The 26,929-nt window shown below is 39.1% G+C and overlaps 4 protein-coding genes and 1 non-coding gene across 6 annotated transcripts; 2 read left to right on the top strand and 3 right to left on the bottom strand.

Moving 5' to 3' along the window:
• Positions 1-601: 601 nt before the first annotated feature.
• On the bottom strand, positions 602-3,680 carry LOC132286318 (uncharacterized). Its single transcript, XM_059788637.1, has 2 exons — positions 1,808-3,680; positions 602-1,705 (listed from the first exon to the last, which is right to left on the bottom strand). The coding sequence occupies exons 1-2, from the start codon at positions 3,140-3,142 to the stop codon at positions 890-892; spliced, it is 2,151 nt and encodes a 716-aa protein (XP_059644620.1). The 5' UTR covers positions 3,143-3,680; the 3' UTR covers positions 602-889.
• Positions 3,681-9,344: 5,664 nt separating this feature from the next.
• On the top strand, positions 9,345-11,181 carry LOC132283852 (transcription factor TCP15-like). The gene has a single exon (XM_059785884.1). It carries the CDS (start codon positions 9,773-9,775, stop codon positions 10,895-10,897), a length of 1,125 nt encoding a protein of 374 aa, XP_059641867.1. The 5' UTR covers positions 9,345-9,772; the 3' UTR covers positions 10,898-11,181.
• Positions 11,182-11,390: 209 nt separating this feature from the next.
• Positions 11,391-16,605, bottom strand: LOC132281824 (uncharacterized). Its single transcript, XM_059783490.1, has 4 exons — positions 16,219-16,605; positions 15,691-16,107; positions 15,505-15,615; positions 11,391-11,555 (listed from the first exon to the last, which is right to left on the bottom strand). Exons 1-4 carry the CDS (start codon positions 16,603-16,605, stop codon positions 11,391-11,393), a joined length of 1,080 nt encoding a protein of 359 aa, XP_059639473.1.
• Positions 16,606-22,232: 5,627 nt separating this feature from the next.
• LOC132286422 (HVA22-like protein a) lies at positions 22,233-25,975 on the top strand. 2 transcript variants are annotated; one of them, XM_059788753.1, is made up of 6 exons: positions 22,233-22,368; positions 22,516-22,623; positions 22,860-22,886; positions 23,085-23,207; positions 25,167-25,407; positions 25,652-25,975. In XM_059788753.1, exons 2-6 carry the CDS (start codon positions 22,562-22,564, stop codon positions 25,712-25,714), a joined length of 516 nt encoding a protein of 171 aa, XP_059644736.1. In that variant the 5' UTR covers positions 22,233-22,368; positions 22,516-22,561; the 3' UTR covers positions 25,715-25,975. The 2 variants fall into 2 exon arrangements, with proteins under 2 accessions (XP_059644736.1, XP_059644735.1); XM_059788752.1 differs by lacking the exon at positions 22,233-22,368 and having other exon boundaries at positions 22,416-22,623.
• TRNAT-AGU (transfer RNA threonine (anticodon AGU)) lies at positions 24,460-24,533 on the bottom strand. Its single transcript has one exon. It is a non-coding gene; the product is annotated as a tRNA-Thr (tRNA).
• Positions 25,976-26,929: the final 954 nt, after the last annotated feature.

Genomic DNA, 26,929 nt, shown 5'->3' with positions numbered 1-26,929 from the left:
AGAATTGCAGAAGTCATTGGCAAAGGGGCATATACGTTGGAAACCATGGCGGGAAAGTTGGTCAACAAGCCCTGGAACGCCACGTCTCTGAAGAGGTACTATCAATAGAAGCTAAGTTCTGGTTTTAATTGGATGTTATTTGTTGTTAATCAAATACATATGAATGAGCAAGTTACCGGAGTTTACAAAAAAAGAAGAGAAGAATTTTCTTTTCCAATGGTCTACTATAAAAATTGAAAGCCAAGTGGCAAGTGGCATTCTAGCCGAGCGCCAGGCACTTAAGCAAGATAAGTGGCAGCTGGCACTATAAGCCGAACGCCAGACACTTGCTAAAAATTGAAAGCCAAGTGGCAAGTGGCATTCTAGCCGAGCGCCAGGCACTTAAGCAAGATAAGTGGCAGCTGGCACTATAAGCCGAACGCCAGACACTTGCTAAAAATTGAAAGCCAAGTGGCAAGTGGCATTCTAGCCGAGCGCCAGGCACTTAAGCAAGATAAGTGGCAGCTGGCACTATAAGCCGAACGCCAGACACTTGCTAAAAATTGAAAGCCAAGTGGCAAGTGGCATTCTAGCCGAGCGCCAGGCACTTAAGCAAGATAAGTGGCAGCTGGCACTATAAGCCGAACGCCAGACACTTGCTAAAAATTTAAAGCCAAGTGGCAAGTGGCATTCTAGCCGAGCGCCAGGCACTTGCCGTACAAACACACAGCAAAACTAATATAAAAAGAAAAAGAGAGAAAAGATATATATGTACTGAAGATAAGTTGAACAGAGCACACCACATAGAGAAAAAGAGTTCGGCCATTTCATTAATATTGAACATTTAGTTTACAAAAGAGAGGTGTCCATCATTACAAGAAGATATGAACTGGAAGAATTCGAAGGAGCCCTAGCTAGACGCCTCAGTACCAACAGCATCCTGGTCCTGCCGACTCGCCTCCTCGGCCCCATCAGCCGCCTCACCTTCATGAGGTGGGGAATCCAGGTGAATAACTGAGTCGTTCGGCTGGGGTTCAGCGTCAGCAGTGGCTACAGAGGGAGCCACGGTCGACGATTGGGGAGCGGTCAGTGGCAGAGTGGCAGGAGGAGCTGTGATGATCCTTGAGGATGCGATGTCCTGGCACTCATCAAATATACGCTCCGCTTCGGTGGGTTCTGGGTCGACATAAACCCCCAGAGGCTCGATCCCCAGATCCTTGTCTACCTCATCCGGAGTGGAGCTGGTCTGTCCCTCATCCGGAACCCGGTCGGCGAAGCCTTCCCGGAATCCTTGAGCATACCGAAGAGCACCGACCCTGGAGAACCGAGCATGAAGGGCCAGCATCCCACCACCCACTCTGCTGATAACGTCGATCAGAGCGGTACGCTCGTCCAGAGCTCTTTTTTCAAAAGCCATCCGAGCAGACTGTTCATCAGCTAGAAGACGTTGGAGTTCTGCCTTCTCTTCTCTGAGTGATTCCTGCTCAGTCTGCCAGACGCTCTTCTCGAGCTGGAGGGCGTCCTTCTCATCCTGAAGGGAATCATTCTCCTTTTTCAGGACATCTCTCTCTTGCTCGGCTTTGTCAAGCCGAACCAGCGCCTCGGTATTCTTCATGGCAAGGAGGTCGTTCTCTTTATTAGCCACCTCCAGGCTGTCAGAATACTTTCGGGCCCTGGCGTTCCCCATTTCCACCTGCTTCTGCATGGCCATCATCCCAAACAATGTCTGCATAGGTACACAATAAGAACGGTTAAACCGATAGTCAGAACGGGAGAAGGCAAGACCAAGTAATATAAGAGAATTCATGAGTTAGAAAATAAAAGTCACCTCCATAGCAGATTGGGGAAAGCGACTGAACACGTCCTTCTGGGAAAGGCCCTTTGCCGCCTCAATGTCCTTCGGAGTCCACATGCTCCTGTAGTAGGCCATAGCGGTCTGGCCATCCTTCAGCATGGTCTCGTTCGGTTTCACGAACGTCCCATCCGTTCGAGTGTACCGAGGGGCCCATGGCGGCAAGCTGGGGATAGAAGGGGGGCCTGAAGCAGAAGCAGAGCCACCAGCTGCAGGAGGCCCAGAGTGAGAAGGAGCTCTGATCGCTCGGTGCAAGAGAGTACCCGGCCCAGAGACTCGGGTCCTTCTAATAAGAGGCTCCTCCTCAGGGTCGATTTCACTGTCAGGATGAGGCCTTTTGCCTCGCTCTTTGTCCCGACCGCCCCCCGCAGCAGCAGGAGCTATGGTAGCTGGGGAGGGCGCGTTCTGGTTGGCCGCAGGGGCGCTGGCAGCAGGGTTAGTAGCCACTGCGCTCGGGGCAGTGTCAGATATGGTGGCTGAAGAAGAAGCCGACGCTGGAGAGGAGGTCGCCCCAGCAGCAGGAATGACTGGGGGAGTATTTTTCCTCCTGCCAAAAGAGGGAATCTGCAGTCTGCTCATATTGTAGCCGAGTGATGAGAGCGCGAAGAGGTTGTCTGAAGTGAGGAGATCTGAGCAGGAAGGAATATCGTTCAGAACGTATCTCTTCAAGTAGTTGGTCCTATCCCTGCAAACACTGTAGCTCAAGTCATCACAAGGTATTCCCAAGGAGCGGCATAAGTAAGTGCAAAAACGAGGAACGCATGTTTCACAGGGGCAGTCGTGTTTATGGGATTTGAATTTTTTATAGGAGGAGACAGAGCAGACACCAAAGGCGCTCGGGATAGGGTAATCCTCTGCAGCCGGCGAAGACCAAGCCCCACTAATACCCACTATGCTATCCCTCCAACCCTTTTCAGATTTTATTGTGTCAGTGCATATGGACATCTTCTCGAACGGGTAGAGGTGGTAGAAGGGCTCGTTAGTACGGATCTTACTGACCTTATAGCACAGAAGGAGGTCTATGAGGTCAAGGTCCAGATTTCTGTCACGCATCAATAAGAGCATAACAGATATGATCCTAAAGAAGTTGGGGTTGACCTGCAGAGGGGATATCCCCAATCTGTTGAAGACGTAACTAAAGAAAGGGTGCAGAGGGAACCTAACAACATTCAGTTGAAGGTTTGTGAATAAGACTTCGCCGGGCAGGAGGCCGGCGCCGGTCGTAATATTAACGTCTTGGGGGCAAACCCTAACTACGATGTTGTCAGGAAGCCTAAGTCTCATACGAAGGACACCCAGATCTACAACCATGGTGGAAGTGCAAGAAGAATCTAAAAGAGGGAAAATGGAAGCCTGCCGAAAGTAAAAAGAACGAAACTAACCTCGGAGGACTGCAAGATCGCTGGGAGAATGACTCTCGAAGGATTTCACCGGAAAAGGCTTAGCACAGTTCTAGAAAGAGGGAGATTTGGCTGATGATGGAGACGGTAAAGGGAAGTGAAGTGGAATTCGAGAGCATTATATAGGCAAGGGGGCCCGAGGGCCGAAGCGTCGGGAAGGCAAGAAATCCCTCGAACCCCGGAACATTGATTCTGGATCTGACCGTTCGCTCCCCCACGTGGTTATCTCGAGCCGTCAGCGTCATGATGAGACGCCATCAATAATTACCCCTTATTAAATAAGGGGCAATTATGGGGGCAGTTGAGGAGGCCCTGGATGACATGGGCCAGGTCCGACTCGCAAAACACAACCTTCAGTCCGAACAGCTGGGTCAGCCCATAAAAAGACACTGCCATATGGGCCGAGCGGGAGTAAGCCCATCAAGAGTGACCAGGGCTTACTGAGGAATAGGCCCAGGTCCAGCAGTTAGTAAATATCTTGTAAATATCTTGTAAATATCTATAAATAGGAGTTGGAATGAAGAGGAGGGGGATCTTGATTCGGGTTGAGGTGTAAGAATTCTAGAGAGAGAAAGAATAGAAGGAGTTTCTTGCATCTTCAGAATCTGATTATAACCTGAATATGCGTCCAGAAAGGTTAAACGCTCATACCCCGTGGTGGCATCCACCATTTGATCAATCTTAGGCAACGGGAAACTGTCCTTCGGGCAGGCTTTGTTTAAATTGGTGAAATCAATGCATACGCGCCATTTCCCATTTTTCTTCTGCACCACAACGACGTTAGACAACCACTCAGGGTAGTGCACCTCTCTGATAAATCCCGCATCAAGCAGCCTATCAACTTCTTCCGTTATGATCTGATTACGTTCTGGAGCAAATCTTCGCTGCTTCTGTTTCACTGGTTTGAAATTAGGATTGACATTCAGGGAATGACAGGAGACGGAAGGACTAATTCCAGGCATGTCGAGATGACTCCATGCAAATACGTCGACATTGTGGGATAAGAAATCCACTAGCTCTTGCTGCTCTTCTCTGGTCAATCTTATACCCACTCTGGTAGTTCGTTCTGGCCTGGACTGATCGATCTGCACATCCAGAAGGGGCTCCTCGGTCAAGTCGGCTGACTCCTCCACCCTATTCTGCTCGAGTGGAGGTTCCTGTAATTGCTATCTGGGGCTTGTCGACCGGACGGGCGCCTTTCCCTTCCCTGCATGCTTTAGTGTGACGGAATAACACTCTTTGGCTGCGACCTGATCCCCCCGAATGTCTATCACTTTATCTCCATCGGGCCCGAGGCACCTCATGACCTGATGCAGAGTTGAGGGTACACCTCGGACTCTGTGAATCCATCCTCTTCCCATCAGGAGATTATACGAGGGGTGAATTTCCACAACCACAAAAGTTTCCATAAGAGCTCGCTCTGCAGCTTGAACTTCTACTTCCACCATCCCGACGGGTTCCACCCTCTTCCCATCGAACCCTAACAAGGGATTTCCGGTGGGCTTGAGCCTCTCTGGTTTAATGTCGAGCCTGTCAAATGTGTCCCTTGGCATAACATTCGCACTGCTCCCAGGATCGATCAGAACTCTGCGCACCAAGCACTCTGCCACTGTCAAACTGACTACCAACGGGTCGTCATGAGGCAGTTGGACACGCTGCAGGTCTGTCCAGTCGAACTTTATCTGCATTGACGGGCTCTGTTGGTGTAGAGTGGTCACATTGCCGACCCTTTTCTTCATCTGTGCCTGCCGCAGGCGCACCCGTAGCAGCTCATCTGGCTCTTCACTAGGCTCGGGTCGACCATGGATAGCATTGATTATACGAACTGGTTGCGAATTGTGGGAGCTCTGTTTATGACTCCTTTTTATTTGTTCCACTGGTCGATTCTGCTCCATCGCCGAGCCTTGAACATAACTCGCAAACTCCCCTCTAGCTATCAACATCTCCACTTGCCTCCTCAGGTTCCTGCATTCGTTAGTCTGATGTCCGAAATCAGAATGAAAAGCACAATGTTTAGTTTGATCCCTCTGTTCGAGGGGTTGTCTAATTGGCAGTGGTGGATGAAACTTGTCCTTGTTCTCCTGATATAACCTCGCCAGAGTGACCTTCAGCGGAGTAATCAACTCTTCCTCCCTGGACCTTTTTTCGGCCTTCCAAGTGGTCTGACGTTGCGGCTGAGCCTGCTTCTGCCTGATCTTTGCCTTGGACTTTTCCTCGGTCGACACAAGCGACGTTGTCCGAGCATTAGCTGCCTCCTCTTCTTCGAGGCGCACAAAGCCATCGGCTCTCTCATTGAGTTCGTCCATGGTAGCTGGCGTATTCACTACCAGACTGGTGTGAAACGGAGTTCCGCGTGTCATGGCTAACTTGAAGGCTTGAACTGCCGTAGTAGGATGGCATTCGATTACCATACTCTTAGTGAGATTAAACCTGGTAAGAAAGGCCTGGAGCCGTTCATCCTTGTGTTGCCGCATCGTGAACAGGCTCGAGATGTCCTTCGGCGGGCGTTTGTTCCCATAGTACTGGCTTATGAACCGATCGCACAGGTCCCTGAAACTGCCAATGGAGCTCCTAGGCAAGTTTTTGAACCAGCTGAGCGCCGGTCCGGCCAAACTTGTAGGGAAGCATTTGCACATTAAAGAGTCGTTTTCCGTGTTCAGGGCCATTTTCAACTGGATATGATACACATGATCGATCGGATCGGTTGTTCCGTCAAACAGAATAAAGACTGGCATAGCAAACTTCCTTGGATGCGGCGCATTCAAGATCTCGTCGGTGAATGGTGAATCCACCGTCCGAGCTGCGGATCGGAGAGCTTCATTCTCTCTCTGGAGTCCGGCGGTAGCTCTGTGAGTTACGGTTCTGCCCTCCGAACCGCGATGAGTGACAGTAACCATGGAGGGCCGGTAAGACGGATCGAACGACCGTTCCTCTATGAACTCTCTCTGCCAAGGCGACGCTACTCGACGGCGATCTACCTCCATCACTTCCTCTCGGTCAAACCTTTCCCGCTGCGGATCAACGTGAGTCGAGCCTTCGTGATCTTCAACTCGACGAACATTTGGCGGCGAATTGTCCATCATCCTTTCATCACGGTGGTGAGCTGACTGATTGTTCTCGTTCTGATCGCCTTGATGCGCGATACTAGATGGAACACCTCCTTCTCCGACCGGAAGCGGATGCGAGACTGCGGGTATTTGCCGATGCTGCAATCCAGCTTTCAATTCTGCATTTTCTTTTCTGAGAGCTTCAATCAAATTCATCAACTCTTCAAGCTTTGTTTGCTGGACAGCCTCCATCGGATTGGAGCTTTCACCTATCATTATTCCCGAACGGAGTAAAGGCATTAATCTCAAGCTCGCGAGTAGATCTAAGCTTCGTGAGTAGGAATTTTTAGATCTGGCTTCTAATTCTCCGAATTATGCTCACTGTTTACAAGATCTGAATTGCCTGGACTCTAAATCCGTCAGATCCTGTCACAATCGAGCAACTCGCGGTTGCGTAGATCTGAAGTCACTCCTGCCAAAGCTTCAAGAATCGTAATTCCTCCAGAGTAGGTCACAATCGCTCAGATCTGGATTCAAATTCGCAAGATCGAGTCTCGATCAACCGAATTGGTTTGAATCCATTCGATCCTCCTCATTGATCAACCAAACTTTTATGCGTTTCCCACAGACGGCGCCAATTGAAGATGCAAGAAACTCCTTCTATTCTTTCTCTCTCTAGAATTCTTACACCTCAACCCGAATCAAGATCCCCCTCCTCTTCATTCCAACTCCTATTTATAGATATTTACAAGATATTTACAAGATATTTACTAACTGCTGGACCTGGGCCTATTCCTCAGTAAGCCCTGGTCACTCTTGATGGGCTTACTCCCGCTCGGCCCATATGGCAGTGTCTTTTTATGGGCTGACCCAGCTGTTCGGACTGAAGGTTGTGTTTTGCGAGTCGGACCTGGCCCATGTCATCCAGGGCCTCCTCAGTAATTGTATCGTTTGGTAGGAAATTACTAGTGAAGTGATTGCACCAAAGTGAAGACCAGTGCACTATGTTACAAGTTGTAATATCATCATCAATTCAAGAGTTGTTTGTAGGTGAAACAAGAAGCTTGAGTGCTTTTCCATTTTAACACAAGAAACTGGAGAGGGAAAGGTACTGTTGTGGCATCTAATGTTCTCCCAGTTTTAGAAACAGAAATTATTCATAGAGGAACAAAGAAGAGTTTGGAAAAGAGAGTCCCCCATTCTGGTTTTGAACAGTTTTGTAACAAATTTGGAGCTGTGTTATAATATTTCACTAGTGTACAGAAAAAAGTAGGAATCCTCATACTCTCTGTTTGAAGTTAAACAAGAAGTCAACAACCAACAAGACCCCACCACACCTAATATAGTTGCCATTATTGAATTCAGACAAATTGTATCATCTTCAAAACAAGCTCAATATGTTATTTGCAGACTCTTAATGAACAATAACGAGATATCTAATTATCTGAATATATCAGAGCAACACATTATATGTGTGGTTAATTGTTGTCTTTTAATTAGTACCATTTCTATTGTTTGGTTGATCAATTTATATATATGGTGGTGATGCAGAATTAAAATTCCTAGACCATGGAGATATGAAAAGCATATATAATTCCAAAATTTTTAAAATAATGTCACTTTTTCTTAGGGAAGTGTTAATAAAATTTCTTATTACTATAATGTTTATATATTGGCATGACCAAATGTGCTAATATCAAATGCTCTCGATCAACTGGGTATTATTTAGTGATTTAGATAATAGAGCACCTAGTCCCAATTTTGTAAGGATAAAAATATATATATATATATATATATATAAAGGGTTTCATACCATCCTCTCATCACTCGAATTAGCAAGGCCTTGGAGATAAGTTCACCCAAATGTTTTTAGACTAATGTTTTGGGCTATCATATATCTTGGAACATTAACTGGGGCCTAACCCACTTTTTAATAGTTCCCCAAACAGCCCATTATTAGTTTCACCATTATGTTTTAATAAACAATCAATGTTGTTTCATCATTTGAGTGCTCAAATTAATGAAAAAGACTACTAATGAATTAAACAGATGCGATTGGACTCCATACTAGAATCACATACCAAGTCCATTTTATGATTGTTTGAATTGTGATTTTGAATCTAAGAAAGATTTATTTCACCTAATTAGGATTTATTTGAAATACTTACTTTTATGGATTACATGGATCAAATGTAGTTTATGCTCATAAGATACAACTCTAATTCAAATATGAATTAGATTTAACATAAGCTCTATTTGCCTAAGTGCCAACTTCTGCATGAACATAACCTTGACTAACATTAGAGATACATTTTTACTTTGTTTATCTCTTGATCATGCGAAATCAATACCAATAGAATTAAGCTCTCTAGTTGACAGAAAAGACAAAAGAAAAAAGAAAATAAAATTCCAACAACTCAATTTAAATGTGTGAACTCTGAAATAAAATTCAGACTCCAATTTATTTTTTATTTTTTAAAAAAGTACTACCACAACATTATCATTTCGTTGATGTTATAGTTACTATGATTGTACCTTTTAAACTTTATATATGGTTCCAATTCCAAAAAAAAAAATTAAAAAAACACTGAACGATGTATCACCGTTTTTGTTGAGTGGTGATGTAACAATTTATATGATTTCGACACAAGCACATGCATGCTACTTGTTATCAAACCATATCAACTCCAACCAGGGATGCAAAATAAGTGCCAGCTCTAAAAGAATGTCAAAATGTGATAACAGTAGAATTAATCAGAAACCCTAACCCTAGACAAGACCCAAAGGCAAAGGCAGAGGCAATTTAGTTGAGGAATCCCAAAGTTCCTCCTCCTACTAGCAAAGGTGCTGAACAAAGGCAAAATTGAAATGATTACTTGAATGAGTTGGGACCCAAACCCCTTTCATCATCTTTCCTTTCTAAGGTCTCTCAATTTTTTGACTTGGGATTGGGACCCACCTCGGCCACCATTGTCTTTATGGATTGAATCATATAAAGAGCCACCTCACGTGGAGTCTGAACCAATGGGCCTGTCCAACCACAATAAAAAGAACACATCCATCATTTATAACAAAAGAAATTATATATATAAATATTTACATTTCAATCCCCAAAAAAAAATTAAAAAAATAAAAAGAAAAGGCTCAATTACCCTTTTGCTAAAATTAAATTTTTTATTTTTGCTTTTTAAAGCTCACCCATATAATTCTCACTCATTATCTTTGTTGCATAAAGCTTTCACTCCTTCCTCCTCATCCTCTCTCTCTGGACTAACACCAACAACACATACATAGAATGTGAAAGGAATTCCAGAGAAACAAATATAATACTAATATAGAGGTATTCTAGAGAGAGAAAGAAAGAAAGAAAGAAAGAAAGAAAAAAAGAAAGAAAGAGAGAGAGAGACAGACCCACAAGAGATTAAATTAGGGCTCCATCACTCTTTCTCATAAAAAGAACAATATATAGAGACAGATCAAATTCTCATGTGATCATGGAAGGAGGTGATGATCTCCACCGGCCAACCTTTCCATTCCAGCTACTAGAAAAGAAGGAAGAAGAAGCTTGTTCTAGCTCCGGCTATCCGTCGCTAGCTATATCGGCCGACACGAACACCGCCCGATCAAACTCGACCCTCCAAATCGCGGCCGCCGAGCCTTCCAAAAAGCCGCCTCCCAAGAGGACCTCAACCAAAGACCGACACACCAAGGTGGACGGACGAGGGCGGCGCATCCGCATGCCTGCACTCTGCGCTGCTAGGGTTTTTCAGTTGACTCGCGAGCTCGGCCACAAGTCCGACGGCGAAACCATCGAGTGGCTACTCCAGCAGGCCGAGCCAGCCGTCATTGCTGCCACCGGCACCGGAACAATCCCTGCAAACTTCACTTCACTCAACATATCACTTCGCAGCTCCGGCTCAAGTATGTCCGTCCCGTCCCAACTACGATCCTCCTCCTACTTCAATCCCAACTTTTCGATGCCACAACGACTCAGTTTGTTTCCTGGCATCGGACTCTCATCTGACAACTCATCAACCCTTCTGAATTTCCAGTCAAACAATCAGAATCCGGTGCTAGAAGCGAAACAAGAGTTACGTGACAATTCATTGGAGTTACTAGAGGCAGGAGACAATTTAAGCCGAAAGCGTCGGCAAGAACAAGACTTGTCCTCCCAACAGCAAATGGGGAACTATTTATTACAGTCGAGCACGGGCGTGATGCCGGCAAGTCACGCCTCAATTCCGGCGAATTTCTGGATGGTGGCTAATTCCGGTAACCAAGTTATGGGTGGTGACCGAGTATGGACATTCCCATCAGTCAATAACAATCCCCTCTATAGGGGCACTATGTCTAGTGGCTTACATTTTATGAATTTTCCGGCTCCTGTCGCACTCTTGCCCAATCAACAATTGGGGTCAGAAATTGACAGCAGTCATGGTGGCGGCGGCAGTGGTGGTGGTGGTGGTGGTATGAATGACGGTCACCTGGCTATGCTGGCCGGGTTGAACCCTTATCGGTCATTCACCAATACAGGAGTGTCGGAATCTCAAGCAAGTGGGTCCCACTCACAGCACGGAGTCTATGATCGGCATGATACTACTACTAGTCACCACTCATAGATCATCCACCCACTTGTGTGTGGTTTGATGTGTGCACACGTGAGGTTTGATTTTGCTCATTGAGTTTCTAATATTTCAATTTTTTGTGTGTGATTAATATTAGGGTTTGAGAAAGACAATATTTTTAACATGGGATTTGCTGGTTTGAAAGAAAAAAAAAGAAAAAATTTGGTCTCCTTTGGTTTTTCACTACACCGTAAATCTCATCATATCATGATCATCAGTGTAATTCCATGCCATGTTATACATGTTATGTTATAAATTCTTACTGACTTGTGGATTAATATCTCTTTCTCTCTCTATATATATTTGTATCTCTACATGTATATATACGTTATATGGTGAGACTGTGAGAGGACCACTCAATTGAATTATGTGTAGTGTGTGACTGTGTGAGAAATGGAACAGTGCGCACCCACGAAATGGAGAGAGAGAAAGATGAGAGAGAGAGATATGAAACAGTGTTACTGCATTGTAGTATGAGAAACTGGTGTCATGGTGTGATAGGATGATATCGGCCATGAATCTCACGTTTACAGCATCTACGGTTAAGATCTTTTTTCAGAAATGGGGGTGGGGTTAATAGGACTATTGGGGCCCATATCTTATCAGTTCCAGGTGTTGGGTCAGGTGGTGAGGCCCAGCTGCTGCTTATTGCCTAAACCATGTACAGTATATCACTGACAAACAGGTGGATCATTCCTCCTCTACTTTCGTATATTTATGTGCGAGTGTGTGTATATATGTATATATCATATATGGGGTCATTGCTGGCACCATAAAGATCGGTGGTGGGTGTTCACGGCCCTACATGACATGGCCCACCAACTCATTCATCTAAACCATTCATTTTTTTGGTGGGCCATCTGCAAGTGGGCTCATTGAATAATTGGTTCTCGGTTGGAGAAATGTGTAGAATCTAGAGTTTCATCACCCTACTTGTAACAATGTCTCCCAAGTTTTAGGTGGTAAGTGGTTGCTTCATTTAAAAATATATATAAAAAATAAAAGGAAAATTTTGAATTTTGTCCTTTAAAGTGATATAAATTTATATTATTATAAATGTTTCTATGATGAAAAAAAAAAAAAAAAAAAAAACAACATTATTATGATGTTGTGAATAAAGAAAATCAAAAATCATTCTACTAATAATTAGTTCGAGTATCTGTATCTTTATTTTTCGTGGTATAATCTAACGTTCTATAAAACATAACATGTGATACTGTCATACTGCTTAGTTAGAATGTCCGATACACTCAATAATAAATAATTTTTTAAGTTAATATTAAAAAATATTGAAAAATAATTTTTCAAGAGCCAAACAAACTTGTAGACTTGCTTTTCATGGTGGAAATAAATTTTAAAAAATTTAGGGCTCCAAAATTTCTTGTTTGTATTTTTGGGTCTTACTGTATGTGTTCTAAAATTTGATACTTTGTACTCAAAAGTCACGCCCCATTAACTTGATTCAACATGGTGTCATAATATAATTGGAACTACACTTTAAAAAGAAGTTAAATCATATCATATGACAACATAAATTGTTAAAGATGACAGCCTATGTTTGGATATTCATGAAACTAAAATCCTTTCCATTTAATACTACACTGAGTGCACCTAATTAAATTTGCCTTTACACAACAAGGGTCCAAGAGTCCTTGCAAGAAAGTGGAAAAAGCATCATAGCTGATGAATGAAAGAAAACAAAAAACACATCATTTCATGAAATCATGAATGTGATGTTAATAAGATATGTTATAGATGCAACAAAATCATACTAAAACAGTAAACTAAAGGGTTGTTTACTTGGAAAATGACTTGAACTTTGGTACCATACGAAGCATTAGATCTTAAAATTGATTCGTCCTAGTGTAAATAAGTTTTTAAAGTCACGCTTGCGGATATAGTTCGAATTTTATCCAATTCGTGTAAGGGTGCTTTACACGAGTTCTATAGATTAATTGAGGCCTGGACACCCGATTATAAAATAAAATAAAAAACATAATCATACTAAATTCATCATTTTTTTTAATGTTATATACACATTGAGCTCCAAAGAGACTGATTAAAGAAGAAAAGAAATTAGATATATAGTCTGGGAAGAGAAAAATCAAACAATGTGATATATATATATATATATATATATATATATATATATATATATATGTATGTATGTATATATATATAAAGTTCCAACAAACTACATGAGATTGAATGGTTGGCATGTTGTAGTGGCAGGGATAGATTTAACAGTCATAAATTTGTAGCTTTTAATGTGATTTAGTTTTAGTGTGGAGGGACAGTGAGATAGCATGCAGGATATTGAAATTGAAATTGAAATGGTCTTGGTTGATGGAAGACAAGTTGCACATGGGTATGAAACAATATGGTACAACAAAATGGTCCCTCAAAACAAATCTTGTATCCAACAAAAAATAGTATGATAAGACCATCCATTGCATTGTCCTCATTGGTGTGGTAAACAATCAAACTCAGGCATCCCAGTTTTGAAACCAAATGCCCATTATTAGATGCTAATAGAAACAACAGATTTTGCTAAATATGGGACAGGATATCCAGTAAGCATACTTTTAATATATATATATATATATATATATATATATATATATATATATATATATATACTTGCATGAGATTTGTTTTATATTAATCATTTCAATTTCAGTAAACAACACTCATATATGCACCATTCTGGAGATTTATTGAAATTGCATTACGTTCCTTGTCATTTTAAAAATTAAACTGCATGACTTCACTATCAGAAACTTTCACTCACTGTTGTGTCATTAAGTTATAATCAATATTTTTTCCCGTGAAACCTTATTTCTAACATGGGAGAACTGTATAATTTGTCTTTAATTAGGGTTCATATATAGAAAAAATATATTTATTTCAAAACTATGTCTAACATGGAAGAACCATATAAATTTTCAAATAATAGAGATTGTACATATAACTATAAAAACTTAAACTCTCGATCTTATACGGTAATTAAAAAAAGTGAGAAAGTACCTTTGTAGAAGGTTTGTCGACAATATCGCTACATTATCATCGATCTCTCTGAACCTTCTGGCATTGAGTTTGCAGGTATTAAGTTGATTAAAATGTGTATAATTGTTAGCGTATGAGGCATTGTGATTAATTACCAGGCTATGGACACATTTACCCTACCACGCCTTGTGTTTGAGTAAGTGTTCTCGAAGCAAGTATGCATGATATCATGTTGGGCTGTCTTGGGCTGTACGCATCTATTATATATATATCTATATATATACAGGTCAGAGGCTACCTACCCAAACAATTCAATTGCAGACGTACGTTCTTGAAAGAGCCTTATGTTAGTTGCGATCCAGCACATCTAAATGGCCCCGAACTGCTTCAATCATAGTTGCATCGATGTTTCTAATCCTACAATAGATTCAATCTCGCATAGATCCAAAAATCAAAGGGTTATGATCAACCCAGACATGTGGATATTATTTGTAGCGTTTTTTTCTTTTTCTTTTTTTTTTTTTAAAAAAATGGTTTTTTAAAATCAGCTTTCTTTTCTAAAAAAATCTATAAAAAAATCCAATTATTTCTTCAATTAAGAAAAGGGGGACACTTAATGACCATTGGGCCTCTTTGACGTTCCAAAAATTGGTCGGCTTGTTTACTTTTTCTACACCTGAGTTAATGTTAATTAATTATATAGACAAAAAAAAAAAAAAAAAAAAAAAAAGGTTTTTTAAAATCAGCTTTCTTTTCTAAGAAAATCTATAAAAAAATCCAATTATTTCTTTAATTAAGAAAAGGGGGACACTTAATGACCATTGGGCCTCTTTGACGTTCCAAAAATTGGTCGGCTTGTTTACTTTTTCTACACCTGAGTTAATGTTAATTAATTATATACGACAGTCTTTTGCAAACTAATTTCTGTCTGAATTTTTGCCTAAATCAACTGAACACGTACCGTAGTAATATTAATTTTAAAATCTCGAAACCTCGAGCACTGGACCTCTCAAAAAAAGAGGAGAGTTTATACTACCATTTAGGCTGAGGTAAAGACTTTGACACTTATTAGAGTGCAACTCAGCCCAATTAAAGAGCTAGCCAACCAATATTAAAAAACATTAGATCAGCCCATCCCCAGCCCGAACCCAATTTCAAAAATAACCATTTATTTGATTTCGGATCAATCTACCCAAGCTGCACCATTATCTCACATTCTAACAAAAGCCCAACCCTTCGAGCCCAAAGCTCCACTAAAAACATGAAAGTGTTTATATAAGTCCCTTAACAAATGAAGAATTCTTTTATAGGCTGGACAGGTCTGGCTGGACAGGCCAGGCCCAATACACATCATGTTAGTATATTGTGCAGGCTCAGGCGAGTCAGGTCCAACCCAACCTACGGTTATTGGTGACCCGCGAACGCCAGTTAGGTTCCGATGGAGGTAGGTAGTGTGTGTTTTGAAGTGGAAAAGGGTAGAGAGGAGGGACTCTTTATCATTTTTAGGTGTACATAATTTTTTTTTTTTTTTTTGGGTAAACAGAAGAAAACTAACATAAATTAGGACGGTAGTCCAACTCCACCAACTGAAGCACCTCCGCCGGAAAATGGGAGATTACAGAATCAGCACACAAGCATGAAGAAGAGAGTGATGCAAGGGCATGGGCTGCTCGATTACCTTGCCTCCGCACATGAGACACCTTAACCTATGAGAAGAGGTCCAGGTCAGTGCAAATATCATAAATTCATAAGGCAATGCTTGAAGGGCACCAAGAACCGACATGCAAAGCTTCCACAAGAGTTTGAGCATCACTTTCAAACCAGACGTGCTGAAAATCAAAAACCCGAGCCCACATGACAGCAAGTCTAAAAGCCAATGCGTCAGCCACCAATGGAGATGAAGCCGAAAACTGTTTAAAAACAACTGCTTTAAGAACCAAGCCGTCTGAAGTTCTGAAAATAGCTCCCCCTCCCCCAAGGCCGGTTGAATGGAAAAAAGATGCATCAACATTGCACTTGATTTTGCCGAAAGGGGGAGGAGACCAAGAAAGAGGGGAAACCGAAGGTTTAAGAGTCAAATGCACATTCAAACAACACTTCTGTACGTCAAAAAACTCCCAGAAACTTTGAACCGCCTTGGAGGCCACAAATGAAGGATGCCAGAGAGCACCTTCAAAAACCAACCTGTTTCGAGCTTTCTATAAAAACCAACAGTAAAAAGAAACCAAGCTCATCAAAGAAGAGCGCTCCATATGCCCAGAAGCAAGAGAGGGAAGGCTCAACCACCACTCTGAAAAAGAATTCACAACCAAATTAGAAAAATCCAAGCGAAGTGGAGTTCGCTTCCAAGTCTGCAAGGAATGAGGACATTTAAAAAAGAAGTGGAGAATAGTCTCCTCCTCCACACCACAACGAGGGCATATTGCATCATCAGTGAAACGTCTATGAAGATGTGTGGAACCCAATGGAAGAATGTCACGACAACAGTGCCATAAGAAATGATTGATTTTAGGAAGAGTTTTACAGTGCCAAATTTCTCTCCAAATTTGTCCTGCACCCACTAAACTAGAACTATGCAAAGACATAGCCAAGTGATATGCAGATTTAACAGTGAAATGTCTCGATGTTTCAGGAGCCCAAATATAAGAATCAACTTTATTGCGGAGGCTAAAGGGACATTTAGAGATGGCTACCATTTTATGAGGCAAGAAAACTAAATTTAAAATAGCTCTATTCCACGAGGCCTGTTGTAAATCAATAAGGTCAGCAACCTTGAATAAATGAGCTCCAGCAAGTCGGAATGGAAGTGTCTCGAAGAAACCTGGAATCCATCTGTCATTCCAAATATCTATGGATTGACCATTTCCAACCGACCATATTAAGCCCTTACGAAGAAGCTCTTGTGTGGACCAAATACTACGCCATCCCCAATACCTCCCTGAGTGACTTGAAAATTCCAGGCGTGTTTAGCCAGTAAAGCAGAGTTAAAGGCTTCAAAATCGCGAAAGTCAGTGCCCCCACTATTTTTACTAGCACATAAATCTTCCCAATTTACCCAATGCACTGAACGGGATTGGTCTTTTTTACTCCACCAGAAATTACGAACATATTTAGAAAGGTCCAAACACAAAGATCGAGGCAGTCTAAAAGAAAACATAAGATATGTAAAAAGGGCACTAAGCACTGCCTTAATTAAAATTTCTTTACCACCAGCTGAAAGACAATGCTTCTTCCAAGAAGCAAGTCGATCTTACATATGATGAAGAACAAACTGGAAAATATCTCGCTTAGAATGCCCCACCAAGGCAGGCACTCCCAGATAACGAGCTTGGAAACCCTCCACTGAAATCCCCAGCAAATGGCTGATGATGGATCTTGTAGATCGACTAGTATTTTCTGGAAAAAGAAAATGGCAGACTTCGAAAAATTAATCATTTGACCAGATACCTGCTCATAGCAATTAATAATGCGTTTCAATGAGTGAACTTCATCAAGGGAGGCTTGACAAAAAATAATGGAGTCATCGGCGAAGAACAAGTGCGAGAGAACAGGAGCTCCTCTACAAATAGATAAGCCAGTGAGAACTTTTGCTTGCTGAGCACGATAAAGAACCAATGATAGAGCCTCCGCATATAAAATAAAAAGATATGGGGATAGAGGATCGCTGTAATACCCCTAATATTTAAAAGGATATAGTTGGAATTTAAATTAAATTTTCTTTGAATTTTGTTTTCATTTTTATTTAATTATTTCGATTTTGTGTTTTGTGTGAGTATTTGGCTATATGTTTAATTAGCATTGTTTTTGTGTTAAATTAATTGCTTATTTGTTTTAATTTAATTGGATGATTAATTGGTATTTTAAAGTAATTGATTATTTGTTTTAATTTAATTGATTAATTAATTGGTTTTAATTGACGTGTGTTGTATATGGCTTATATGGTTTATAAATTAAGTTTAGAGTTTATGTGGTATAGCCGTCATATAATGAGTCATGGAAATTAGGATTAAAGTTTTAATGGAGCCTATATATATATAAGTTGTAGGTCTGGCAAGGGTTTTAAAAAAAACAAACTATGTTCCCGTAACTAGAGAAACAGAAAGGCTGAGGGGTAAAACATGAAAGGAAAACTGGGGAAAGGCTTTCAGCAATGTAACTGAAGGTCGTATCAAGGAGGAAGGAATGGTTTACTGTGAGATTGAACTGGAGCAGTGATTAGAGGAATGAACAGTCTTGGAGAAGCTCTGAAACTTAGAGACGACGATGAAGATTTTAAACCGGAATCTTAAGGCAAGTTTCAGTCTATTCCTCTCCCATAAACTTGTGTTCTGTGCATCTTATATAGACTCCAGGAACGTAATTAAACTTTTAAAAACGGACTTTATGCATTTAGATGTTTTCTGTAATCTGTTCTGCGTTTTTTTAAAGTTTAAACTTATTGTTGCATAAACTATTCTGTTGTGAGTTTACTTTCTGTCGATTGATTTACACTGGAGTATGAGGGGTTCTAGGACTGTAAGAAACTTAAATAGAGTTCTAAAGATGCTACAAAGGTTTGGGGATAGGATGGGAAGCTTTGTCGGAAGCACAAAAGGCAACCGAACGAAGCAGAGATGAGTTTGGAGCAGAAGAGAAGGCTCAAAGTGAGAGAGAGAGGGCTCCAAATTATGGGAGCCATCTCCCCCTTCTTAGAGCCGGCTCCAAGGGGTTAGGGAGCCAGCTCTAGGTAGAATAGAGCCTGCTCTTTTATTTTAGAGCAGGCTCCCTTGGTTAAGACACGTTTGGATGCATTTTGGAGCTATTTGGGCGCTGTTTGGGCTAAGTTTGAAATTCTAAATGGTTTTAGGGACTGGAATGAGAATTCTAAAAGTATTTTCAAGGGTTTTTAATTCCTCTAATTGTATATTTTGGTTCATAGGACAAATGGAATAAACAGTGTAAAAATAAGCGACTTTGTACGCTGCTAACGGATAGGAAGGACTAGTGCACTAAGTTTTGTTTTAAAAATTTAACGGACTATTGCATGGAATCTAAATATGATATTATGCTATATTAGAACTCATCATGAATAATTTATCCTAATATGCTAAGGGTTTTCACAGTATGGGAGTTTTAAGTAATGACGCACATTGTTGGCGATTGTAAGTATCTAGTTATGTAAATTTAATTTAGCAACTTAGATGACTGGAGGATGGTTCTAAAATCTATGTTTGATACAGAATAGGGTCATATTTATTAGACCTTATTTATGCATAGGTTGAATTTTAATTAAGGAACTAATAAATTAGGTTCCATTAATTAAATGGAGATTGTTATTTTAATGGTTAAACTGTTCTTTATGTTTCAGCAACTATTGGTTAGTACTGTGAATTTTTCTGAGTTATATTTTGGCATTCTCAGCTTTATAATTGACTCTTACTATTGTTAATATTGTCAACTGCTGGACTATACTATGGGTTAGTTGAAATTTAATTAAATGAATTAAATTGTCAATGACATCGATGGATACTGGATCTTAACTTGATGAAGTATTAAACTTTGTCTCGTTAATTACATGAATGGATTTTGGATTGCAAGTTGATGAACTGTTTAAACTCTGTATATCAACTATTTGGATTACGTGGGTATGATTTGATGAACTGTTGAAAATGTTGCATCATTCAAGGATCATTTGCATTATATGTACCGGTATGGGACGGTGACATATCAGGGATGGATTAGATCAAAAAGTTAAGTCCTACCCCTTCATACATAAGGAATGGATTAACTAAAACAGTTAAATCCTACATTGATGCATGTCCTGTCAACTAAAACAGTTGAACGACATAATGGATATTTGCTTTATCTTTCTGCACTAGGAAGGAATTTATATATATATATTTATGGTACCGTGATACGAGCTTAAGTCTCCTGATCACGGTTAGGGTGCGTATATCGCAAAGGTTGAGTAGCTGTATATAGCTAATGTTCCCTGGTAGGTCTAAGTACTTGGCCGCTGGAAAGCGTGTTTTATATGTCACCTTCTACCCAGGCTGAACTATGTTATAGGCTAGTGAGCATTCTATAGTGTGTATTTATATATCTATGGACTATTGTAGATATTGCCGAGTTATCTAGGATGTATCTGCGTATCGGGTTTATGTACGGATTCTAGTAGATTGGAACTTGCATGTGGGCCTGACCCACTCCTATTTTTCAGGTATTTGCCAGTTCCAGCTTAGAGTTTGATCGTGTTGATGCAGATACAGACACTCACTCTACTGGTTACATAGGATTTCCTTCTCATTATCGTTTTGGATTTTAATTCTGTAAATTTATCTAAAGATTTGTATTTAGGGGTCCACCAGGTGGATTCCCGAGTTGTACGGATTTAAATTATATTAAATTATTATTTAAGGTTTGAGGATTTTCATATTAGTATTCTTTCTGTTTATTATTATTTAAATCTTACTTCAGTTTTATTCCTGCTTGTTTACATATTGATTGTTTGGTATCCCTCGGATCTGTGCTCGGACTTGATCACCCGTGGCTCTAAAAACGAGGGGTATCACAATCGCCTTGGCGGAGGCCCCGAGAAGGCTTAAAGAATCCCACCGGAGTGCAAATTAATAACAATTGAGTAAGAGACAGTGGAAATACAAGTGGAAATCAACCGAATCCAATGGGCATCAAACCCCAATTTAGGTGTACATAATTGATGTTTGATAAATGGTACTCCGTAAAATTGATGTTTGTTGTAATTCTAGAGAGACACTAATGGTTACAGTGAGAAAAGTCAACCTCTCATCAATTCCATTCTGTCGTCCACCGAAGATACCTCAGATTCTGCGAGAGCCTAACTTTAACAATTAAAAGTGACTGATTGCACCATTTTGGTTCGGCCCAAAAAGTCATTGGTTGCACCATTATGGTTCAAATAGTGATTGTTTGTACTAAATTCGAACGATTATGCCTTTTGGGTAGTGCCTTGAAGAAATTGGGTTGCCAAAACCCTAGTATAATTAATTTTACTTTGAATTTAATTTCTCATTCACTCAAAAATAATTTTAAACAAATAAATATACTACGTTGATCTAATCTAATCTCGAAAAAAAAAAAAAAAAACATAATTGGACGACTCCAATTTTATGGCAAGGTTTGCTTGATCAAATGTTTCCAACAATACTATTTGCATGGTGGAAGGAAAGTGAATAAAGGAAACAAAAGGGTTATTTTAAAATTAACTAAAAGTGAACTTTTATGAGGTTTACCTTAATTAAAAACTTCTTAAATAGGACTGACTTCGTTTGGAAAGTAACCCTCACATCTCTGGTTGGTTGTCAGCAAACTCAGTTAGATGTAAGATGGTGAAAATACTCATGTACCCTTCAATCATTCCAACTCTTTTTTCATAAAAAGAGAGGTCAAAGGCTCAAAGCAAACCAAAAAGCATATCTTTCTCTACTAAAGTGAAAGCATATCAAATACTGTATCAATTACTTTTTCACAACAAAATATACACACGAGTGGATTAAAAGGATCTCCGAATAAAGAAATTAAAAGGATCGAATTTTATAACTCTTAACACAGGTTAATAAGTGCCATTACTAGGAACAAAAAGAAAAATGTTAAGATACTTTATGTTGATTCAATTTCCATGACAAATCTCCAAATTTTGCTCAAGACAGGCTCAAAATTTAACTCAATCTCTGTTTTGAATTAAATATAAATTAATAAAATTTTAATAATCACATTGCTTAAAAATTTATGTGCTCATTATGCGTTCAAAATACAACAAAAATAACAAAAATATATTATAAATCTCATTCATTATTGTAAAAAATTACATTTCTATGCATTTTGGCACGCTTGTGTGATATAAAAAAAAAGATAAATTATACTGACATCTCTTGAAATTTGGGCAAATTACACACAAATAAAATATTGGACCTTTAATTCGAGGGCTCAACCACAAATTTTTTTTATATTAAATAACTTCAATAATTTTATATTTTGACATGAAATGAAAAATATCAATTTTTATACCAATTTTATATTATTAAATTTTGCAAAAATATATATATATATTTTTAAAAAAGGTTAATGACATTTGATTAGGATTCTCTTTAGGGGTTTATTTATTTAATTTTATTTTTTAAGTAAGCTAATATAGTGTTTAAAAAAAAAGGAATAATATAGCCTTTCAGTTTGATAATTTTTTTATTATATATAATTAAATTAAATAATGATATGAAAGACATTTTAGCCAAACCTACTATATATGTTTAATTTGCCTTGGTTAGTGTAATTTACCCTAAATAAAATCCTATTTTGCTACGGTCCCGCTTGATTTGTGATAGCAGTGGATGCTCCGATTGATATTTTGTATCTGCCACCACCAAACCAGTACTCCTTGCATCAGCTATCAGCCAATCACTATCTCTCTTCTTTTTCTTCCCACCTTCCGCGTTTTAGTTTTGGTAGGTAGTACACTTTACTCTTTCGTTTTTGTGTGTGACCGTGTTTTTTTTTTTTTCATTCACACTTGTCTGTTTACTCTCTCTCTCTCTCTCTCTGAACAACCACTGTCTAAATTTTCAACAGTTTCCTGTTCTTCTTCTTATCAGAATTTTAGATCAGAACAGGAAAATCAGACTAAGAACTGCTTCAAAAATGGGATCTAGTGCTGCAAGTTTCCTCAAGGTGGTGGCTAAGAACTTCGATGTTCTTGCTGGGTATCTTTCTTTTTCCACACTCTTCTACTTCACCAATATATGTTTAGAGAGAGAGCGAGAATCAATCCCTGTCTCACAATTTCTCTGGTCATATTTCCTATTTCAGTTATTTTTACTAAGAGAAATTAAATTTCTGATAGAATTTAATAATACCCATTTGTGTTTTTAGTAATCTGGTGATGCTAGTGCTAATTTATTGTTTGTCTTCTGACTTGGCTCATGTGTATGATTTGCAGGCCTGTGGTTAGTCTGGCTTATCCTCTGTAAGTGGGTTTCTTTTATATCCTTCCACTTGTCCAAAGCGAAAGATGTTCATATCTGGCTCTCTGATTTCACTATTTGCATTTATTATACACTCAATGTTTGATGTTCTATGATGGCTAATTCGAATGGGTGGGCTTTCTCGCATGGGTTTGTGAATAAATTGAGACATTTGTTGTATTGATTGGATTATTTGGCAGATATGCCTCGGTTAGGGCAATTGAGTCCAAGTCTCCTATTGATGATCAGCAATGGCTTACTTACTGGGTTCTCTACTCTCTGATCACTCTTTTCGAGCTTACCTTTGCCAAACTCATTGAATGGTAATTTTTGTTGTGTTTATTTATACATTACTGCATTGTTTAATTACCCTTCTTACATTAATGGTAGTAACATGTGAGCTGCAAACTGTTTGATTTATTCTTGAATTGACATTTATATGTTCCATATTTGGCTTAACGACTATTTCTTGTTATATGGTTTGGACTTGTTACTCGATTATCATAGGAATTGAATGAATTTGCCCTTTTGCTCTAGTGACCATTTTAGGGTTGAAAATCAACCACCATCATGATAATTGAACATTAGAGAGTTATTCAGTTAAACATCCGAAACAATTCGAGAGTCTTTGTGAATAATCTCGAGAGTAAGAAAGCGATGCATTCATGTTTAGAAGAATATGATCATATCTAAAATTAGGGCAATGTTTTTGATTTTCATATTAGAATATTTTATTGTATTTAATCAGGGTTGATACCTACTACTATATAATGTGTGGGTTTTTCAAAATATATAAAGAAGGAATAAATTAGAAATATTGATCTGATCAAAGATGTTTGATGGAGTAATGTTTGGTAGGTAGGAAAACTCTTCCTATTGATGCAATCAAAGATGTTTGATGAAGTAATAATACCCAAAAGACAATAGAAAGAGTGAGGAGTGAGCCTTAGTAGTTGTAAGAAGCTTATATCAAGGCTAGGATCGATTCTTGCTAGGTGCAAACAATTCTTTGGAGGGGGATTGTGTGAGTACCAATTAGGACCAAAAAAAAAAAAAAAAAAAGGCTAGTGTTGATCCCTTCTTTGATTGGTCATGGGATAATTTAGTTGGTGTATACAAGATAGTTATATGGTATTTGTTTGTAACTTATGATACAGTTTCATTAGATGAAAGTAAAGCTGGTACTGATCTCTAGTGAGGACTATAGAGGGATACTTTCTAATTTTAAGGCTTTATGATAAGCAGGATGTATATTTATTTAGTGTCACGTATGGACTAGTAAATTCAGAAGAACAGGATTAATTGATGGCAATGAGAAATAAAAAATTACAGTCTCTTTATTTTGGGGTGATTGTAATCGATGAATGGGAGATATATAGGATGCTATACATATCATGTGGCATGTTGTGTTCTCATAAAATACTTATATAATTGAGAGGATGGCTTTGCAATATCCCTATCAAGTCAATTATGCTTTATGATACAAAATATTAGCCAGTGAGAAGCAATTGATTTAAAAATTGAGATAAATGAGTGGCAAAGACCAAAAAAAGAAAAAAAGATTAAAAAAAAAAATGATTTCATTGAGAGTTGAACTCAAGACCTCCCGCTTACTAAACGGGTGCTCTAACCAACTGAGCTATGAAAGCTCTTGGTATAAAATAGACCTATTAAGGTTTCCAATGGAAGGATATTATGTTTCGTGATGCTATAAGAACAAGTGGAAGGCTAAAACATGGGATGTGACACTGAAAAAACATTGTGGCCTTTAAAGTAATGAAAAATGACGCTACAAAGAGCTAAAGGCAACTAGGATTTTTGTAGCTGGCACCTAGAAGTTGGAACTCGAGGTTTTGCCAACTTTATTTAGAATACAAGTTCCTCATGGAAGACCAACAGGCTAGTGACCTAACGGTACCAAGCTCTTACTTCTCAAAGGGAGTTCAGGGGTTCAAGTGTAAGTACTAGTTAAGAAAAAAAAAATTACAAGTTCCTCATGGAAGAAAAACTCGCATTAATACCTTCAAGTGTTCTTGCTTTGAAAGATTAACCATTAGTGGCCTAGCAATGAAATTCAAATACATATTGACTCGCTCAGGCAATCAACATTTTGTATACATGTGGTTCTTTGTAGGTTAAATAAACTATTGAAATGCATCATAAATAGTGCATAATTATTAGAATCACCCTCTGTTAATTTTAAATGGTGAATTTGTGCTTTTGACTTTCTATAAAAAAAATTGTTTATAAATAACTAGCCCCTACTAATTACTTTATGGCAGGATTCCTATCTGGTCGTATGCAAAGCTGATTGCAACGTGTTGGTTGGTCATACCATACTTCAGTGGTGCTGCATACGTTTATGAGCATTTTGTTAGGCCAATCTATGTTAATCCACAAACTATTAACATCTGGTATATCCCAAAGAAGGACATATTTAGTAAGCCAGATGACATTCTAACTGCTGCAGAGAGGTACATTGAAGAAAATGGACCCGAAGCATTTGAGCAGCTCATAAAAAGCGTATGCCTACTAACCTTGATCATTTTTTTTTTTTTTTTTTTTGTCTAATTTTTTTGCCTAAACATGCCCTTGAGAGCTAATACATGCCCTTGAGAGCTAATTGTTAATCTAGAAAAGGGGGAGATGATTAATATATACTAATCATTAGATACGGCAGTATGGGCTGAGATAATGTTTCTAGCATATAAATCTGTTGTTGTATACATATGTGGGAGGAGGTTATATATTTTCTCTTTTTCTGCAGGCTGATAGGCAAGCGACGTCTCGGAGTAGGAACCGCACTTTTTTCGAGGAACATAGGGATTGAGCTTTGTCAATCGGAGTGATTTTTAGGCAACACCACTCCTTGGGCGTGGGAAACATCTGTCTACAGTTGTTAGGGGTGTCTTTGTGGTTGGTTAAGTAGTCTATATGGTCTGTTATGGTCTTTGGTTTTTCTGAAAAATGAATGTTCATATAGCCTGTAATTATTGTCACTTGACTCTTTATGGCCCTTTCTCATGCAGTCATGCACATAACTCTTCTATTAAGCGGTGAAGTACATAAAACTACTTGTTGGTAAGAATAAGTGTTAATTATATCGTTTTGGGTCTTAATCATAGGAATAATTAGATTTAGATCCTCCGTCTTTCCATATATCCTTGGGAATCATTTGAGTTTTATGATTGATGCAAATGACTTGTAATATTCAATGCTTTCTTTGAGCCATTGGCATTTGCAACGTGCATACTGGCTTGCTAATCTAACTTATCAAACTCGGGTTTTTGAATCACGACGTTATCTTTTCTTATAATGTGCCTCTCGGAGCTTCCTCTTAAAAATGATGGAACCTTGAACTCACTTCTGATGTAATTGTACACAAAAATTTAAGGATTAGGAGTGTTTGAAGGTGCCACTGATCTTGAAATGCTTAATTTGTCTTTATAATTATATATATATATATAAAAGTTATTTGTAATTATCATAATTGTTAGTGAAAGGCAGCCATCATTGCGAATGTGCCTTCAAATGCAACGCAGAATGTGATACAGCATCAAGTTTTGTGGGGGTTGCCTACAAACAATTTCGGCCTGATGATCCCCAAAAAATATTCTGATCAATTGGAAACCTCCTTTATTGTTTTGTGTTTTGATACTTGGTACTGAGCTATTTCTTTTCATAGGGTTGGAACACTAAATTAGATCAATATTTGTGAGATGCGATAATGTAATTCAATTCATATCATTGTGTTCCTTCATTGATAGTTTGTCATTACTAACCAACAACTTCAATCCAAGGCATTTTATAATCGACCTTAGAATGAAGCATATTCAAAAGAACAAGACCAAAACAAAGCATCACTAGAAGAATATGAAGATTGAACAGCAAAAGAACAATCCACCAGTCTGAACCAAGAGTGTTATAGACAGTAGTGTACATGAGAGGTTCCCATTCCTTCTGTGGGCATAAATTAGGTTGTGATTTTAACCTAAATTGCAACCTCTTGACATCCTTAAATTTGTTGCAAAACATCCTATTGTTC

Source organism: Cornus florida, unplaced genomic scaffold (genome assembly GCF_030987335.1).
Source record: "Cornus florida cultivar Cherokee Brave unplaced genomic scaffold, ASM3098733v1 CherokeeBrave_3.0.0_Hap2_Chr11, whole genome shotgun sequence".
Taxonomy (NCBI): Eukaryota; Viridiplantae; Streptophyta; class Magnoliopsida; order Cornales; family Cornaceae; genus Cornus; species Cornus florida.
This window is presented reverse-complemented; position numbering and strand designations above follow the sequence as displayed.